At 38.6% G+C, this 20,716-nt stretch overlaps 1 protein-coding gene across 5 annotated transcripts in view; it reads right to left on the bottom strand.

The window, feature by feature from the left end:
• Phkb (phosphorylase kinase regulatory subunit beta) overlaps positions 1–20,716 on the bottom strand; it is a 172,927-nt gene that overhangs the window by 121,241 nt on the left and 30,970 nt on the right. For 4 of the 5 annotated variants that reach the window (XM_028755473.1, XM_028755471.1, XM_028755474.1 and 1 more), the window contains 2 exons: positions 10,534–10,641; positions 5,715–5,795 (listed from right to left, as the gene is read on the bottom strand). In XM_028755473.1, the coding sequence (XP_028611306.1) occupies positions 5,715–5,795; positions 10,534–10,641 (189 nt within the window). Of the gene's footprint in view, positions 1–5,714; positions 5,796–10,533; positions 10,642–14,358; positions 14,456–20,716 lie in introns of those variants that run through there. The other variant, XM_028755475.1, reaches the window with a different exon arrangement.

Raw genomic sequence — 20,716 nt, forward strand, 5'->3', positions numbered from 1 at the left:
CTAAACTGCTTATGCAAACAATATCTTTGCATAACTAGGTGTTAAGATAAACAATTTCCTTCCTTCAGGGATGTTGAAAGTAGAATGTAACTAAGCAGAGGCTACGTGTACAATCAGCCTCAAAGAAAACTTCAGCAACGGGTCTTCAGACAGCTTGAGAGACAATTTCCACCCCTGTATTCAAGGAGATGCTAGAGGAGCCAAGCATGCTTCTTAGGAGCACTTACATGCTGACTCTGTAATTCCTGTGCACACAAAAACTTTTGTGTTCTTGTTCCATTCCTCTTCCTGGTCTCCTGTCTATCCCTTCACTGTAAATCACAGCCATGATGCAACATGTTGACTCCTCTGAGTTTTCTCTGACAAGCACTGAGACTTTGCACACAGTGCTACTCATTTATTTGACAGTACAGCAAAGTATAATTTCAAATAATAATTTATGAACCTGACTGAAAGAAGATGTGAAAATTCCTTTTAAGTAAATTTAAGAGGAATACAATAAGTGAGTGATTCCTTCCAGATAACAAACCATTCACTTGGCACAAATAAATTGTGTTTTGGTTTGTGGCATAAATTCCAAATTATTAATTAGATCCAAATAATGAATAATATAGTCATATGATAAAAATTAGTTATTGAAAATGGTACTTGGAATCTTTTTCAAGGTAATCACAAGACTGTGACTTATTCATCCTTTCTGCAATCTCTTGTGGCCCAGAGGATTTCCTGCCCAACTGACATCTTGGTTCCTATTTAATAAAGAAAATAAGATCAGCTAAGGCTCACTCTTAGCAATTACAACATTACAGTTTGAAGCATTAGACATAAAAGCTAAAAATGACCCCTCCATCTATGAACTGTGTCTCATCCTATCCAGTAATCAAGTACTTTGTGCATTCAGTCCCAAATGGTTACATTTTTACATCTCTACTGGATATTTCCCATTATGTTATCTTGTTTCTTTCATGTGTGTCAGCAAGATGTCTTAGGGCCCTGAGGAAGGGCGACAAGCACTGGCCATCACTGAGCTGCATCCCCAACCCACTGTTATCACTTTGCTATCGTCCTTATCAGGAATACTTCTGAAAGATTTCTTCATTTCTGTTGTGTCCCTCCTTCTTCTTCCTGCCCCAAAAGACATTGGTCCCACTGAAATTCCTCCCATCAATCTCAAGGATGTCTTCAATGATATATAATCTTGATTTGAGTATTATCCTCAAGTAACTATAAACAGTGCCTCATTCACTTTTAAAAGTATTCTGACAGGGAGATGAAGTACATGGTTATCACTCACAACAATGGGGCAAAAACAATGGTAAAATTTCAGTCCACATCACTGATCTCCCACTATGACTGCTGAGGTGACTTTTACAGTTTTCTCTTTTTAGCCTATACTTTGTTCTCCTTCACTAACTCTTCCCCTTTAACATTCTACTGATGTGATGAGGATTCCGCTCTTTTCCAGTTGCATTCATGCTTCAGGTAACATGCAGTTCCATGATTTAAATGTCCTGTATAATTAATACCAGAATTCTCATCACTAGTCAAGCCATCTCTCCTAAACTTCCAAAACCACTGGTGTGGCCCCTTGCCTTCAAAGTTTAATAGATACTCTGAGCTTAAAATTTGCAGAGCTGACCTCTTAACCGCTACATGTAATGATTCTCTTAACATTATCTGTATGTCAGTTAACAATCCTGGTGAGCTATGCCTGATTACAAAGGTGGTGTAATTGTCATATCTGTTTATCTTGCACTACTCATCCATTCACAAATTACATGTACTGACTTTTATCTGTTATTATATCTTAAATAAAATATCTTCTTCTAAAACACATATCTGTTACAGTTTTTCTCTCTTGTTGATTAAAAGAACCTACTTTTCCTATTCCAAATCCAACCTCTGCAACTAAGTCTTTACATAATGATGAAATCAACATAAGACATGCTCCTGCCCCAGACTCCCTTCGCCAGTCATCCTTAGGAATAAAACTGCAGATCCTCAGCATGGCCTCTGACCTCTCACAAGTGATAAAGCAAGCTCTGACCATCTACCACAATCCAGATGTGAACGCATGGCAGGAACACACAATGCAACAAACTTTACACTTTCTCACCCTCTATCTGGAGCCTTCTCCAGAAGTTTGTGTAATTTATTTCATCTAGGATTTTGAAATACTTCTTCAACCACTGGCTGTCCTAATGCACTACACTTAGAGTAGTTAGCTATTGGATCTCTTTCCCCAGTTCTCCAACATCAGTGTATAGCATGACAAATTCTTCATAATATTTATTAAATAATTACATATAGCCTTTCATATATAAATAAACCTGAACATATTGGGTCTCATTGGCACAGTTGAGGGTATGGTCTCATGTGACAGATGCATCTCATATCTGTGCAAGTGAAATAAGGAGATAACACTCAAAATACAGAGAATAAAATCTTGAGCCAGACCATTCAGTTCCAATTCTAGCATCACTACCACATGTGCAACCTTGAAGATACTTAGTGACCCTATACATTACTTCATCATTTGTAACATAAAAATAACTATCTGAGGATTCTATATATTGAAGAAGTTGAGAATATGAAAACCACTTTGGACAGTAACAGCTGCAAGGGGAAAGGATTCAGACACGTGTAAAGGCAAGACCCATCTTCTGATGCCAGAGACTGTATTTTAGAGAGTGGATTTCAGCTTCTGAAAAATCAGATTAGCTGATCTTGATTATTCTACTTAGCAAAACTGCCCATGATAAAAACTGACCAAAGCATGTCTTAAATATAAACCAATTCTATAAAGGATATTGGGAACTAAAGAAACACACACATACACACAGATATACTCAAGAAGATATAAGGAAAAAATACGGCAACTAATCAAAACAGTCTAGGAAAACATTAAAAAAGGAAGAAAAGAACAAAAACAAACACATCTGTTAAAACAACTCTGAATAGTAATTGTCTCAATTTGCCAGTAAAAAGATACATCCTAAAAGAAAGGATTAACAAACAGGACACATATTTTTGCTGGCTCTCAGAACATCACCTTACCATCATGTAGAGTACCACCTTAGGGTAGAAAGGTATTACAAACAAATGAAAATAGAAAAGACCTGGCTTAGCTTTTCTTTCACTAAAAAAAATTATTTAAAACATATTTATTTATTTTAAAAACCTTAATTATTTAGTGTTGTTGTTATTATTATAAGATTTCAGATCTGCTCTACAGAAGAAAACTATAAGCCTGATCAAAAACCCCATTTCTCAGAAGGTCGTAGGCCATATGAGACAAATTACTTCTGATCTTCACAAATAGAAACAACATCAAGTCTCTTTTTTGCAATGAATGGTGGAAACAAATAAAGGCTCATTCATAAACTAGCCATGTATACACCTCGAACTAAAGCTCAGAGTATATTGTGGAAGAGGGAATGGAAAGAATTCAAGAGTTTAAAGACAGGGAGCCAGGTAGAGAAATTTCATCTCCTGGACACAGCAAAGGCAATTTAATCATGAACCACAGCAGCTTCAGGTTCTTGTGTTAGGCCTGCACAAGACTGGCCATCTCAACAGTCAGTCACGGTTGGGAGAAGCTTGTGGGACCCTTTCCCTTCCTGCATAGCCATTCGGAACTGAAAGACTCTGGGAAGAGGAGAGACTTTGTCTTCAGTTATATAAATGCTAGGTACCACGAAGCTCCAGTTGATAATTCCAATCCTATAGTCACACAGATGACACTGGTCAAAGCCAAACCACACAGGACAGAAGGTGCGAATGTGGAAAGAGACAAAGAGAAAGGAACAGGAGCTGGGCAAGGAGGAAGTGTCAGGGTGGGCAAGAGAACATCTCTAAATATGTCAATACATGTGAGCCTGCGTGCTTCCTCATATCACATATAAGCCTGTGTGCTTCCTCACATCACATGTGAGCCTGTGTGCTTCCTCACATCACATGTGAGCCTGTGTGCTTCCTCACATCACATATGAGCCTGTGTGCTTCCTCACATGTGTGCCTGTGTGATTCCTCATATCACATATGAGCCTGTGTGCTTCCTCACATCACATATGAGCCTGTGTGCTTCCTCATATCACATATGAGCCTGTGTGCTTCCTCACATCACATATGAGCCTATGTGCTTCCTCACATCACATGTGAGCCTGTGTGCTTCCTCACATCACATGTGAGGCTGTGTGCTTCCTCACATCACATGTGAGCCTGTGTGCTTCCTCACATCACATGTGAGCCTGTGTGCCTCTTCACATGTGAGCCTGTGTGCTTCCTCACATCACATGTGAGCCTGTGTGCTTCCTCACATCACATGTGAGCCTGTGTGCTTCCTCACATGTGTGCCTGTGTGATTCCTTTCATGTTGGTGCCGGTCAAAGGAAAGCTTCATGACACTGTAATATAAATCCCTTACAGTTTACACAGTGACAATAAAAACAACATTTTGTTTTGGTGGAAAAAAGGAAACACTAAGATCCTACAAATAAAAGTAGGAAGATATGATGAAAAGTCATTTGTTTGTTTGACATTTTAATGGATGAATTATAAAAAGCAATGGTGTGAAAAAATGCTGAGAAAACCTGTGAAAGCTACTTCATTTTCACTGTTACTAAAACTTTCTGAGTTACATTCTTCTATTCAGATGATCTGAGACAGAGCATTCACTCAACTTCTGTCACCTGCTTTATACTATGCTTGCTTTTAATTGCATGTCTCTTTTATAGAAAGTAGATGCAATTGGAGATCATTATATTAAGCCAAATACATTAAACTCATAAAGATAAACATCACACGATTTCATGTTATGCTGGCTAGTCACTGTCAGCTTGACACACAGACTAGAGTTATATGGAAGGGGGACTCTTAACTGAGAAAATGCATCATAAAATCTGGATGTAAGGCATTTTCTTACTTATTCATGGAGGTCTCAGTCCATTGCAGGTAGAGTCAACCCTGAGCTGGTGGTCCTAAATTCTGTAAGAAAGCAGGCTGAGAAGCCATGATGAGCAAGCCAGTAAGCAGCACCCTCCATGCCTCTGTATGAACTCCTGGTCCCTGCCTTGTGTGAGATCCTGTCCTGACTTCTTCAATGATGAACAGTCTGGTTGGAGAGTAAGTCAAACAAATCCTTTCCTCCCAACTTGATTGTTGGTCATGATGTTTTGTCAAGCAATAGCAATCATAACTAAGAAACATGTCAAACTAAATCTAAAAAAAGAAACATGTGAAAACTCTGTGGTGTGTGTGTGTATGTGTGTGTATACACACACATACATACACATACATTCCTGCATATGCACATATGACACATAAAAGTAACAGATGGACTATGAACAGGGAGGAAGTCTAAAGAAAGAGAGGGAAGTAAGAGTAATAGGTAGAATGAGGTGGAGGGATAAAAGTTGAGGCAATATGAGGAAACTAAAAAAATATCTATTTAGATGTATGTATATATGTATGTATGTATGTATACATATATAAGTACACATATGTATTATAATGAAACCCATCATTTTATACACCAAAAATTAACACAAGGTAATTTAATAAAGATAATCTCATAATAATCCAAAATCTATTATCTAATTATAAGATTTTAAAACATGCATCTTTTATCAAATTAAAATTACATTTTTAAGAAAGGAAAAATCAGATATCCTCTACACAAAGTTCTGTAACAGAAAATCTGGGAAAAATCGTACCTCATCCGTGTTATAGATTATCTGGAGCCCCGAGGAAATCATTTCTACCAGGTAAAGGAGAAAGAGTGAGACTGCATTTATCTGAAAACAAACAGCAACATTTAAAGGTTAAAGGAAAGAATGAAAAGACTATGCTATGAAACTGAATATATATATGCCATCATTTTCTCCAATAGTGTCAGATAAAAGTAATTTCTTCCCTATAACTAAATAAAAGAGAAATGAACCTAACCTAGAACATGGAAGCCAGTATTTTATATGAAATGCTAAAATTCTATATTCACTGTGCTGGTTAACACATGACTGGGTTTGAGAAGGCTCTAAGAAGAATTCTTAGCATGGTTTCTGCAACATTTCTTTCCTTCATTTTTCATATTTGGAGTCTAAAGTACTTCTTTTTGGAATACTTTTACCCCCGGGGAACTAATATAATGACATCCATTTGAAATATATGTAAATGAAAAAGCTATTTAAGAAACAAGACATCACACCTCCACCAACACAGAATAAACAAGGAGTACATCTTGAAAACAGTCTCATTCAGACAAACAGAATTTATGGAAACAATGGAACATGTTACCTATAATCATTGATATGCTTTAAAACTACTTATGAAAAAGTGCTATGAACATATGAAAATATTGGTCTATTAAATATATGCTTTATGTGAATTAAACAAAAACCAATGCTTCCTAATGTAATCATAAAAGATTATGATAGAATATATAAGTATCTCACATCTCCAATATGAACACATTCTGAATGATGATTAACTCTTAATGTCAGCTTGAGTAGACACAAGGGCACCTGGATAGTTAGTAAAACACTGTCTCCGATGTGGAAAAAAAAAGGCAGAGGAAGTGGAAATCCTTGCTCTCTCTGCCAGAGTTAGGACGCTCGTCTTCTGGCTTCAATGCTACACAAGATGTCCTCAATTTGGGAGTTCCAGGGTTCACACATCATGCAACCTTTCCCAGCTTTGGGTCCTTTAGCCTCTAACTGAGAACCATACTGTCAGACTTAGAACGGACTTCACTACTGGAATCTTTACCAATCCTTGTAGATAATCTGTTGTAGGGCTTAGCATCAATAATCATGTGACCAGCCAGGTGCGATGCCTGTAATCCCACCACTCGGAAGGCTTACGTTCAGTTACATAGTGAGCTGTATACAGTGAGACCATATTTCTCAATAGAAATTTAAAAAGCTACATGAACCATTTCCCCAAATATTACTTACAGACACTCAACTCTGACCATGCCTGGTCTCAAGTACATGGGTATATCTATACTCCTTGTCCTCCCTCCCCTTTGGTGCCTTAACTCTGAAACCATTTGGTAATGTATCTTTGGTAATCAAAGAAGCCAGTAACAAAAGATTCTCCAACATTCTATCTTATATGATTGCCTTTAAATTTGAAATGTGAAGAATTGCTCAGAGTTTGAGGATGAAGAATTGTTCTAAACTTCAATGTAGCAACTGTTGCACAACTCAGAATATACTAAAAACACAGAATGGTACATCTCAGATACATGGTGTTCCAATTATATCTCAATAAAATTGCTATCAAATTAGTAAAATTTAAGAAAAAAATATGTTGGGATCCTGCAAATCTGAGTTAAAAAGTAAACACAAGCAAGGTACAGTTTGTGTTTACATGTGAAGGTTATTATTCCCTAACAGCATTGGTGCTTTGTATTCCCCCATCTTGCCTCTAGTTTTCACTGAGCAACAACAGGAAGTTGGGGCAGAAAATTACTGGTGCCTTTCAAATCCTTGCACAAAGAAATGCTGTGAAAATGGGGGTAAAAAGGACTGCCAGCTGGCTCAAGGTACAATTGAACAGGAGGAATAACTTTAAATGTGCTTAACACAGCAGGTTACCTATTGTTGACAAAATCTGAGTATTTGGAAATAACTATTAAGAAAGACTTTGTCTGCTACAACAAGAAATTTTGAATGTCTAAGATAATTAATACGCCAATTATCTTGATTTAATCATTGTATCTATTGACATTACATACCCCATGAATATATAGAATACCTATCAATTAATAATTTTTTTCATTATACATATCTCCACCCAAGAATTAAAATGATAATGTGAACAAAAAGAAAAAACTATAATTCTACTCTTTAGAGAGACTACTCTTTTGATGTAAGCTCTTTGAGACTTTTAAAGCTTTCTTATAATTTCAGTAATCCTAAGAATTTAAACTTTACCACAGTTTAGTTCTTTGTCCATATGTACACACATACATCACAGTACATGCCCAGAGGTCAGAGGCCAGATATCTGGAGCTGGTTCTCTCCTTCCCAGGTCATCAGGTTGGATATCGGGTACCTTTATGCCCTATTCCATCTCACTAACCCAAAGTTTATTTGTTTAAAGGAAAATTAAAGTTGTATACCTTTTATTTTGAATTTAATAATGTGTAATAAAGTTTTTAGAAAAATGAATTTAACTCAATCACAATTAAAAACAAAGAAACTAACATAAGTATCTGCTATATAGAAATAGGGAAAAGTGCTTTCTGTGTTTGGAGACAACATAGTAAAGTTTGGATTTATAAACAAGCTTTTATTTCTGTAGGTATGTTACTACCTTCTAAGTAGAAACAATAATACAATCCACTCACATATAAAAAGGAGACACTCCAACTGGAAAGATAGGCCAACGAGTGAAGTGCTTGCCATGTGTGAGAATATGACAATCTCCAGAACCTGAGCTGGGTTTGGTAGTACCCTCTTGTAATCCCAGTGCTCGTAGACACAAGATTGACAAGACTGCTGGGACTCACTAGCTAGCCAACCTCGTCTAATTAGTTAGCATTAAACCACTATCTATAAATTGAACAGTGTCCAAGTAACTACATCGGAGGTTGTCCTCTGGCTTCTATATGCGCTCATGTACATGTAAACACACACACACATACATATGTGCTCTTTGTCCATATGCACACCCATAAAGCACGGTACATGAGTGGAGGTCAGAGGCCATATTTCTGAAATATATATATATTTGTATGTAATATATATATGCAATATATATATGTGTGTATGTATATATTTGTATATACTATATATGTGTATATATATATTTGTATGCACTATATGTGCATATATGTATGTATATGCATGTGCCTGCACACATGTAAGTATATGTATACACATTAAGTGCACATGCACACACACAGAAGAAACACTTATATTTAGTAAGAAATATATGATTAATGAGTATCTCATTTCAAAATAACAGAACATACAGGTAAACAAAAAGAAAATCTATTAGGGATAAATAGTGTATATAATATTTATATTTTATAAACAAGTAATACGATATCCAGCTGAAAATAGACAAATATAGGGATGATAGTAAAAAATAAAAGAAAAATTCTATGGTACATTCTTATATGTCTAGAATTTAACAAAACACAAAACTGTTGTGTCTTAAAAATCTTCAATTAATTCAGTCATTCTGGATTTCTGACAGGGTTGAAGACTTACAGTCTCTTAGCCAACCCAGGCTATTTACTTTGAGAGAACAGATTTGAGAGGATGGTTTTCAGATGGCATTCATTCTAAAGCCAAGACATAAGCCAGATACAGAACTATAGTCTTTTAAGTCAAGATAGATGACAATGGGGGCTGGAGAGATTGCTCAGTGGTTAAGAGCAGTAACTGCACTTCCAGAGGTCCTGAGTTCAAATCCCAGCAACCACATGGTGGCTCACAACCATCTGTAATGAGATCTGATGCCCTCTTCTGGTGTGTCTGAAGACAGCTACAGTGTATTCATATATAATAAATAAATAAATCTTTAAAAAAAAAAAAAAGATAGATGACAATGGTCTTTTTATTGACAATACTGGACTGAGTATTGGGTCTGTCTTGTACCTTATTATTACAAATTGGTAATAGTTGTGCTCTAATTATATTTTGAGGGAAAGGTTTTTTTTCTCTTTTATTCTAACAGAAAGGGTAATATGTAGCAGGACACTTATTCTGCTACATTGTATTCACAGTGGAGCTCCTTGACTAGGCAGTAGAAGAGGAGGTGAGCTGGGAGAGAAAGAGAGGAAGAGGAGGGGGGAAAAAGAGGAAGGGGAGGGGAGAAATAAAGGAAGAGGAAGAGAAGAAGGAGGCTATCAGCCATGGAGAATGATGATGGATGGGTCAAAAGCTGTCCTGGGTAGCAACTTCTATCAAAAGGTTAGATATTGTGTAACAACTCTAATTGTGTGGGCATCTTGTTGATTGAACATTTCTAAATATATAAATCATTTAGATAATCAAAAAGAAAAAAAAGAAAGAAAATGCTTGTGATATTCCCACAGAAGTGTTTAGCCTTATTGAAGGTTGATAGAAAAAAAATCTAAAAGAACTGGCCCACCACACTTTCTAAATAATTGTTATAACCCTGTTGACTGCCTATTGTTTCCAAGTATAGAAATTCTCCTAAATATATAGGCAAGCTTTAATTAGTGAAGGGAAAAGTAGGTGTCTACCTTCTAAAGAGAAAGAACCATTATTCTATGACATGGTCCATTTTATATCCCATGAAGGAATTCCTTCAGCCTTATCACTTACAAATGAACTTTATTTTGCATTTCAGGGTCCATTTACACTATTTTGAAGTAAGTGGTGAAATTTACTCATAAAAAAAAAAGTATAAGCTCTGGGAGGGGGGACCAGGAAGAGGGCAAGATTTGGAATGTAAATAAATAAAATAATTTTAAAAATAAGTGTAAGCATCCTCAAATATGACAAGATATGGAAGACAAATAGTGGAGAAGTAAATCTTTAACTTTTCTTTTACCTGAAGATGGCCATATTCTTCATAGCTGAGCAACTCATCCCCGGTGTGCACATTGAAAACAGAGTGAAGACATGTTGTGGGCCGGGGATCCTGCTTAAACTGCTGGACCTAGAATTAGAGACACAGTGTGAATGGTGGCCACTCACATACTCATCTACCATTGAGACAGTTAGTTTTCAAGCAATTCTTTCCACAATGAAAGCTAAAGCTCATGATGCCCAACTCACTAGACTGCACACAACTGCACACAACTGCCTAGTGCTATTCATAGCACTGACTTCTAATGGGGTAGGAAGTGTGTAAGCATGGTTGCAACAATTAGTGGAAAAGTACTGAATATTACTTGATTGAGGGCTTCTGTTAACATTTCATTTATTTATAGTGTGTGTACATATGTATGTGTATATGTCTATGTGTATGTGTTGGTATGTATACATGTACCACACATGATATTGAAGGCTAGAAGACAGCTTGTGGGAGACAGTTCTCACCCTCTATCATTTGGGGCCCAGGGACTGACACTAGGCCATCAAGCTTGGTGGAAGGCCCTTTTACCTGCTGAGCCACCTTGCCAGAATATCTTACTTAATTATGAGTGAAATGCATGTTTCCTGTGTATAACAGGATTCAATAACTGTACTTAACTATACAGTTAACTGGAAATGCTTAACATGATAGTGGAACTGAAAAGTATTTTAGACTATATTCTAATGCAGTTTAGTATCCAAAATTCAGATTCCCTTCTCTTCCCTGGGGATAACACACTTTACATATGGTACTGCAAATATGTTTTCATTTTTCTTATATATATAAAATTATGGAAGTAACAATTCTCTGAAGATATAGAGCACATTCTTTATTTACTAATTACATATAATTTGTTTTTGTTTTTCTGAAAAAAAAAAATAAAAGTTGGCTCTCTCTTGCTAAGTTGGCCAATCTGGACTCAAAAAGCTGAGAAGTTGTACTTTTCAAGAGTAGCCATGACTATGGGCCAATGTTCCTGCCTTAACCACAAAAATCTAAAATATCCAAGACTTTCAGGATCTGCTCAATTGAACTTGACTAGCATTTACTGATGCCAATGATGTGCCAAATATAAGAAAAGAATGATGAAAACAATCAGCAAGGGGTTCCTTCTCTTTCCAAAGAGTAATGCTACCACAAACAAGTTTATGTTCCAACCTCAGCCAATGCTGTTGAGGACACATGGTCATATTCTTATCTCTTTCAAGATTCTCATCCTTAAAAACTCATCTGAGCTAAATGTGGTAGCATACTCCTTTGATCCCAGCTCTTAGGAGGCATAGGCTAGTAGATTGTGAGTTTAAGGCCAGCCTAGTCTACATAGTGAGTTCCAGGATAGCCAAGCTTTGACAGTAAGACTCATTATCAAAACAAACAGCCAAACAAAGAACTAACCAACTAATCAACAGACAGAAAGTCAAAACTCCTATCTGCTAGAGCAGGAGAGCTGCTCCTGGCCCTCATCTACTGAAACACTCCGGACAGCAGGTCCTGCACCTTGCCTGGGCAGCACAGTACTTCTGGCCCTGAATGTGAGGGTTGCAGGAGAGCTAGCCCCAAGGGTGTAAGCATGGGATAACTGGTCCCACAAATTGTCTGTCATGTGGCTGTGTGGGCAAGGGAGAGATTCCCTCCACCACACTTGCCACCTTCTGCGGGTGGGAGAGCAGGAGCCATACCTGCCCCTCACAGGAGTAGCATAAGAGCTGGCCTTGAATGTAGGAGTTGCAGGTGAGCCAGCCCTGAGGGTATGAGTGCAGAAGAGCCAGTGGGAGGACCAGCTCAGATACCTTTCAGGTCTAGATCCAGGGCTTTGAATTGATCCATCCCAACAACTAACCCATTGATGAACTGCTGGAGTGCATGAAGGGCTTGGACCTACAGATCCAAAACTACAGGATCTCCATAACACAGGGCAACAATAGGATATTCGAGAGGAGTCCTTGTGAGGTTCCAGTACTGATAGAGTAGCAGAGGCCAGAAGTCTCAGATCAGATGAGTCATTGCAATGAACATTTGCAAAGAAGTGTGGACAAAATGGCATACTATGCCACACTGCAGCATCCAGAATGAGGGGTTTGTTTGTTTGTTTGTTTTTCTGTGGGGGGAGGTTAATGATGGATACAAGAGAGGAAGATGAGTAGGATTGGGGTGCATGATGCAAATTTGACAAAGAAATAATAAAAAATTAAAAACAAAACAAATACAAAACAACAACAACAAAAATCCTATCTGCTAACACCATCTACAGAAGGGGACAAAATAGTCTTCTCCTGGGAAAAGGACACTTATTAATGACATACCAAATGGCCAGTCTGAAAACATACATACAAGAACCACAATACAGTCTGAACATGTAGTACTTTTGTATTTATAAATATATATGTTAGGTCTTAGGCTGACCAAATATCCAGAAATGAGCTCAAACTGGACAACAGGAGGATTTGGGGCAGTGAGATAAAAGCCAGCATTCCTCAGGAACTTGAAAACTGGTTCTCATCTGCCAAAAGGAGTCATTTCCCTAACCTCTGTCAGCAGGAATACAGGGTCAGTTTCATTGACTTATACCTGTGTTTGCACAGCAAAGCCCATCCTGGCCTCCATGCTTGCTCAGTCACTACCCACAAGTACCCTTTATACACCTCAAAGCCTCCACACTAGCATGGTGGCTTCTGACACCCTCAGGTGTCCCTTCTCCCTGATGCCCATTTGTTCTCTTGATAAGGGCAAGTTTATTCTCACTATTCTCTCTCCCTCTTTTTCTCTCCCTCTCCTTCTCTCTCCCTCTGTCCTCCTCCTGCCCCTCTCACTCCATCACTCCCAGCTCCAACTTTTACTCCCACTTACCCTGTCTCTTTATCATGCTCTCTCTTTCTATTCTCTATCTCTTGCTATTTCACTGTGTCTAGTCTTCTGCTTCCCTAGTCCTGGCCTTGTCCAGTTTGTCGGCTATATGCAATCTCTTCTTCCTCTCTCTGCACTGGATGCTTCCAGATGCCTCTGGATCTTTTCTCTATTCTACCCACAGTAAAAACCTTGCCCTTAATGGAGTGATCAGGTTGGTGTATACATATGTATATATGTATATATGTATATATAAGCATGTAGCAGCAGTTAATGAAAAACAGAGGCCAGCGAGGAGGGGGAGAGGGGAGGACTTGGAGGGAGGAGCAGGAAAAGGGAGATGATGCAATTATAGGAAGATGTCAACAACATAAAAGAACTTGAGAAGGTGAAGCTGACTCCATGACAGGGTTCAATTGGCAGTTCAGGACTGGGCAATTCCAGGCAAGTCCAGGTCTCAGAAGCTGCCCCACCAGCTGGCCTAAGGCAAGGAAAATGGGCAGCAACAGTTTCCAGACTTCCGCAGCTACTTCCTCAGCAATAGTTTCCAGACTCTCCAGCAAGTCTCCAGCCCCCACACCCCTGTTATAGAAACTTCCTAGAGATGAGCAGGATAAAGGTCACCTGCCCCAGAATCCCCTAATGTGCTTTAAATCAGGCCCGAGAGCTCTCTATCTTGGTTATGGGAGACCCCAGCAGGCTGGACTTCTGCAGAATAAAACACTCTTTGCGTTTATATATTATTTGAGTCTGGGGTGTCGTTCTTCAGCAACTCATGGACCCTTACAAAATAATCTTTAAAATAAACTATCTGAAAAGGGTATTTTTGTAATCCCAGTCAATCCCCCATCGTGGATTTCTGTATAGTGAGGTTACTTTCAGTTAATTCTGTCTTATCCTCTTTACTTGTCTGACTCTTCCTGTGAAACTAAGACAGGCATTCTCTTTCTTTACCAGCAACTGGATCCTCAGGTATTCCCTGTGACACAACTGAGAGCACAACTGTTGCTCTTGATGAGTCCTTTTCAAAGACATCTGAGATAGCTAATCAGGTGCTTCCTGATACATTCCAAGGCAGCTTCAGGATGGAGAGGTGGCTGTCAGAGAAAACAAAAGAAGCACTGGCACCTGGCTTTTCAACCCCATAAGGCCTCTACTGGGGAAGGCAGAGAGCAGCTGGGGATGAAGTTAATACCAATGATTTCCTAAATCTCATGTTCCTACGCCCCAGTAAACCTCTTGCATTAGATCTGTTGCCTGGCATAATCTCTGAGTGGCACACCTTGGCCAAGATCTCCCAAGGCACCTTTGACCATTTAATCCTAACACTCGTGTTCTCTGAAGTCACAGGCAGTTTTAAAGTACTGAGTCTTCAGCCTTTGGAATCTAAGGTAAGTCCAGATAGTTGCTGGTAGAACTGAGTTAAACAGCAGAATTTTGGACATCTCAAAATGAACGTTTGCTTGGTGCAAAGCACCCATCACTTAGTATGAAAAATGATGTGAATAAAAAAGAGCTCTTCTTTGCTCACACTAGAAGCTATGTTGTCCAAGATGGTAGCCACTTTTTACAAGCGACTAATCAAATTACAATGAATTAAAATCACATAAGCTTATGGATTCAGTTATGGAATCCATTTTCTGGTCATATTTTAATTGTTTCATAACCACATGATGCAAATGTATATGCTCAGTATGCACACAGAACGTTTCAATCATGACAGAAAGTTCTATTCTAGGACTGGGAGACCTGGTGCCATGCCCCTGCACAAATACGACTAAAGTCAACAAAATGTAAATCAGTATCAATCAGGACAGTATCAGGACTGAGTCATGAGGAGTATGCTGTGAAATGCAGTTTCTTGGTCATGACTCTCATGGTCACCACTCTTATGAATTCTTGGCAGCTACGATTACCTGCATAAGAACAAGCCAGTCAAAATCCCCAATAATTGGACTCAAGGGTTTAAAAAAAAAAAAAAGAAATAGGGAAAAGGAAGTAGATGGGCCAGGAAAGATGTCTGAGTGGTTAAGAACACTAGCTTCAAAGCATTCACTATCTGTAACTCAAAGCCACAGGATCCAATACTCTCTTCTGACCTCGAAGAGAACAATAGGCACACATGTAGTACATGAACATATATGCAGACAAAACACCCATACAGATAAAACAGACAAGGCTTTCAAGTAGAGGACCTGAGGTTTTTTCATCCCTGGCAGTCAGTACCTACAGCACACCAAGTCTCACGTCCACAATTTCCTAGCTGACATATATCCCAGGAACAGCCCCTTGAGTGTCTTCAGGGAACTCTCAAACTTCCCTATGAGAGTCACAAGCCAGGCTTCCATAATCAACATTTCTCTCAATACTTTTCTCTTCTAGTCCCTCAAAGAACAGCTAGTTAAACCCTGAGCGCTCAGTGGCTTTGCCAGCCAAAAGCTCTAAATGCTTCCAAAGTCCTCTCTTAAACATGGTCAGGTCTAACACATCAACAACCCCACTCTCTGGTATCTATGTCTGACCTCGTTTGTTCTTGTGGTACTCTGGTATAACATGACAGAAACCAGGTCAGTGGACGGGAGACGGGTTTATTTACCTTACAGGTTACAGTCCAACATTGAGAGAAGTTAGGACAGGAAACAAGAAACAGAAATCAAGAAGCAAAAATTGAAGCAGAGATAATGAAGGAATTACTGTTCACCCCTGGCTTTGTATAGCTTGCTCAGCTTGCTTTCTTACACAGTCAAAAACTACATCCCCAAGTGTGAAGAGACCCACAGTAGGCTGGGCCCTACCACATTAACCATTAAACACAGACCAAACTGTTGGAGAAAATTCGATTCCTCAACAGAGGCTCCCTCGTAACAAGTGATTCTATTGTGTCAAGCCGACAGCTAACCAGTACACCCATTTAAGAGGGATCTAACAAGACGAGGTTTTGTCAGGTTAATGAAGTCACTGCAGCAGCTGACAAGATGATGCTTGTCATTTGTCTTCATGACATGCAAGAACCCAGCAGGAGAGTTTATTTCTAACCACTGTGTCAGGGGAAAACTAACCACTAAATGATTAAAGATGTTCTCATGGGGAGTTATATAATGGCTTTGAATTTCAAAGCTGTTAAAAGACAAGCAATTTAAGATTTCAGAAAAAAATATTCAAATTCTGTAAGCTTTGAAAATTAATGGGGTATGCTGTATGTTAACTTCAAACAAAATGTACTCTTGAAAACAGTCAAGAAACAAACTACATTAATTAGTATTTTATAGGCTATTTAGCATTTGCTGAGTAAAGATCAAAAAAATGATTAGAGCAAATTTTTCTAAACTATATCTATCAGAATTTTATTTTACTTGTGTTGTGAATAAATTGCTTATTTGGGATAGTTAGTTTGTCATCCGTTCTTAATTTATAGCCTTATAACACACATCTAGAGGAAAATAATCATACCATCCTTTTAACTGTTCTGGAAGAACAAATTTTACAAAATTTCAGTGTATTTCTAATTGAATAGAAACTACTAAGCAGCATTTGAAATGAAATGAAGCACAAGGCATAACCACCATAAAGACCTCCAAGTTAACTAACTGCACATCACTTGTGAAGCTCTGCGTGTGTTCTCCACAAGAATGATAAAAAAGAGCTGTCTACCAGATTTCTGCTGTTGTGATGAAACACCATGACCAAAAGCAACTTGGGGAGGAAAGGGTTTATTTCATTTATACTTCATATTATGGTCAAAGGCAAGTCCAGGCAGGAAGCTGGACACCACCTGGTGCAGAGACCATGGAAGAGTGCTGCTTATTCACTTGCTCCTTTGGCTTGCTCAGCCTGCTTTCTCAGAGAACCCAGGAACACCAGCCCAGGGTGCATCACAGACTTGCCTACAGGCCAATCTGATGGGGGCACTTTCTTAATTGTGCTTCCTTTTCCCAAATAATTCCAGCTTGTGTCAAGCTGACATAAAACTAGCCAGGACAAGAACAAACAGAATATTAGGAAGACATTAATAATCAATAGCCCAGACAAGATAATAAAACACAAGATGATACTGTTTTATATCCTACAAATCAAGGACAATTCCATGCAATCATGTCAACTTCCAAATAAATGTAAAATATCTTTTAGCTGGTGTTTTTCTAAGAACACCAAGAAGTACGGTCCATTGAAAGAAGAAAAGCTTACACTTTCTTGATTATTAATTTACTTTAGGAGATGAAGATCATAAACCTTGAGGCCAAACAGCATATTCATACTACAAATATTCTTTTCTTTAATGGAAAAAAAAAGGTGAAAAGATAATTATTTCACCATTTAAAGGCCTAGAAATGACCTTGCCACCAAGCCAGAGCCTGATTCAAGGTGGAAGGTGAGAACTGATACTGGTCAGGTGTCTTCTGCCCTCTACACATACAGCAGGGACATTCACACATTCACACACACACACACACACACACACACACACACACACACACACACACCATATGCTCATAGCAGAAGAGATAGCTCAGCAGGTAAAGGGTGCTTTGGCTAAGCAATCTGATCCATTCCTATGCCCTGTTTGGTGGGAAGTAAGGATTTCTGCAAGTTGTGCTCTGACCTTCACACATGTGTACTGGCACACACATGCAATAAAACAATATTCACACTTCCATAGATTCATGAAGAAATGGCTTATCCAGCAGGAAGAGAAGTAATAAGAAGTATTAAGTATAGATTACTTTTCTCCTACTTTTACCACTATGCTAGTTTCAAACTGGAAAAAAACAAAAAACAAAAACAGGACCTTTTGTCAAGAGCCTTAAGGAAGAACTACCTACATCAGACTGGCCTGTGAGTGAGGCCTGCCCTGCCAGCATAACTGTAGACATTTTGTTCCATGCCGGCAAGCTATTTCATATTGTTGCTGTAATATGCCTACTAGACATTGACACAGAAAAATAACTTGACCACATACCTTGTTATGTTCTGTATGTGATGAGGTTTGTTAGTCTTAAGAAATTCTACAACCACAAGCTTCACTTAGGATTCATCAAGTTAAAGATCAATATGAACTGTTATGTCTCAATGGCTCAAGTCAGAGCCTACTGACCATTCAGCAGCACTTCACACGCTTGCATAGAAGCTCACTGTGGCTTTTGTGGTTTTAGCCTTTATAAGCTGGCACTGAGAAATGTTTGGTATACAGTTTTCAGCTCCCAAGTCTGAAGCTGTCAACCAGTCTTTTGGTGTTTGTTCAATAAACCATCCCTGTCTAACAGACATCAGTGTTTGTATGGTTTGTGGGGAGGCTCTGGAACCCAAACAGTGGAAATATCTGTCGGGACTGCCTTGATTTCTAATTGCAGTAGGAAGACTCAGCACACTGGGAACAGCAGCATCATATAGACAGGGGTCTAAACAGCATGGGAGGTGAAAGCTAGCTGTGCCGGAATAATAGGCAAGGGAGTGAGTACTCTTTTTGCTCTTGACTGTGGGTGTGGTTTGACTCGTTGCTTGCCTTCCTGCCTTGATATTCACAAAATAATGGACTACAATTAGAAACTGACAGCCAAATAAACCCTTTTCTCCTCCAAATGGCTTTTTTCAAGTTATTTTATCACAGAAATATACATAAAACTAAACAATTACCTTCATCAGAACATTGGTGGCTACCTGAAACAGACCCGTAAGATCCAGCCTGTTTTGGGGCTTGGTGGCCCACACATTTAATCCCAGCACATGTAAGGTATGTACAGGTGGATCTCTGTGAGTTGGAGGCCAGCCTAGTCTACAGAGTGAGTTCCAGGACAACCACAATATAATAGAGAAAACCTGTCTCAAAACAAACAGCAAATAAACAACAACAAAAAGAAGATCCAAGATCCAGCCTGTCACCTTTGCCTCTTATAAGGAGGGTTATTTAACCCTCGACTGAGATTGCTGTGACTGCATTATACATCTACTTCACAGCTGTATGCCTTGTCTGTAGTCTGTGGCCTAAGCTGACGGTGGAGTATATAGAGTATAAAAGCTTAACTGAAGAATAGCTCCCTCTCTGTAGCTATAGGATAGTTGTCATCCATGTTGAAGTAAGATTTTCTTTGGTGGTGTGGCTATTTTGGAGTCACCTATGTTGTTATGTAACCTTTCATCCATGGAAACAAGCACAGTAAAGTCATAGGTTTGCCAAGTTGGATGTTGGTAAAACTATACTTTGTTCTGCAGTTTATATCTTTTCTGGCATAGCAGATGTCTTTTCACATCTCTCCAGCAAAAGTCCATGGAACATACGGTGAGAGACACTAATCTAGGTATAATGCTCAATCTCAGAATCAGTCCCTCATACTTCATGTGGATTACAGTAATATGTTCTGCTTTCCTACTCCAGAAAGATGTAGGCATCAAGACAGGTTATGATAACACGAATACTTGAAACTGACATAATTGTGGTATAGACAATGTTGTCCAGGCTCATTCTCTAAGCCGCCATCTTCATGAGCTTAGCAGTGTCAGTTTAGAAAGGATCATCACAGCTGGGCTTGTTGACTGTTGACAGAGTCATGGGATCCCATCCAAGCATTTAACTCCAAATCCCAGTCTGCTCGTTCTATGAATTCTACCCTGATTGCAAATGGACTCAGAAAATAGAATAGAAAGGCTGGACTAGGGAAGAGGCTCCATGTATGTGGCCAAGAGAGAGTCATCATTCATGTTGGTGCAGACCTGCAAGCATGGCTGCTTTAGGGCTACATATACCCCTGTCCATAATCCCTCACCCACTGTTCTATACATTAACCCATAGGTTCCCACAGTAAACTTTACTGGAGTATTTCAGTTTGTCATCAGGACTCTAAAAAGAGAGGTAGACATTGTTTGTGTCTCCTGCAGAGAAGAAATTTTAGCAAAATAAAAAGCCAAAATGATTCAACTCACCATTTATTTTAATGGTCTACATTAATAATAGAATTATGTTAATAAATTAATGAAAATGTTGTTAATTCTTTATAATTTAGCGGATGTTGTTTTTTTATAATTGAGTAGTTTAAGTTAAACTCAAGCTGTACTTAAAAGAAAATCTAATTGTGGTAACTATTTGGTAAGTGTGAAGAATATAAAGTGCCATTACCTCACGGCTAATCATGCCACAAAGTGGGAAAGAGAACTTTACATCATTCTATCTCTGCCTTCCATTTGTTAATCCCAATTCATGTCTGCCAGCTTGTTTACCAAGCACATGAAATTCAAGGCTCTTACAATACTTCCTAAAAAGAAATGCTGACCTTATAAAAATACGTGGCATGCATGAAAGGATACTTGGGAAGTGAACAGT

Source organism: Grammomys surdaster, unplaced genomic scaffold (genome assembly GCF_004785775.1).
Source record: "Grammomys surdaster isolate TR1022 unplaced genomic scaffold, NIH_TR_1.0 126063, whole genome shotgun sequence".
NCBI classification, from domain to species: domain Eukaryota; kingdom Metazoa; phylum Chordata; class Mammalia; order Rodentia; family Muridae; genus Grammomys; species Grammomys surdaster.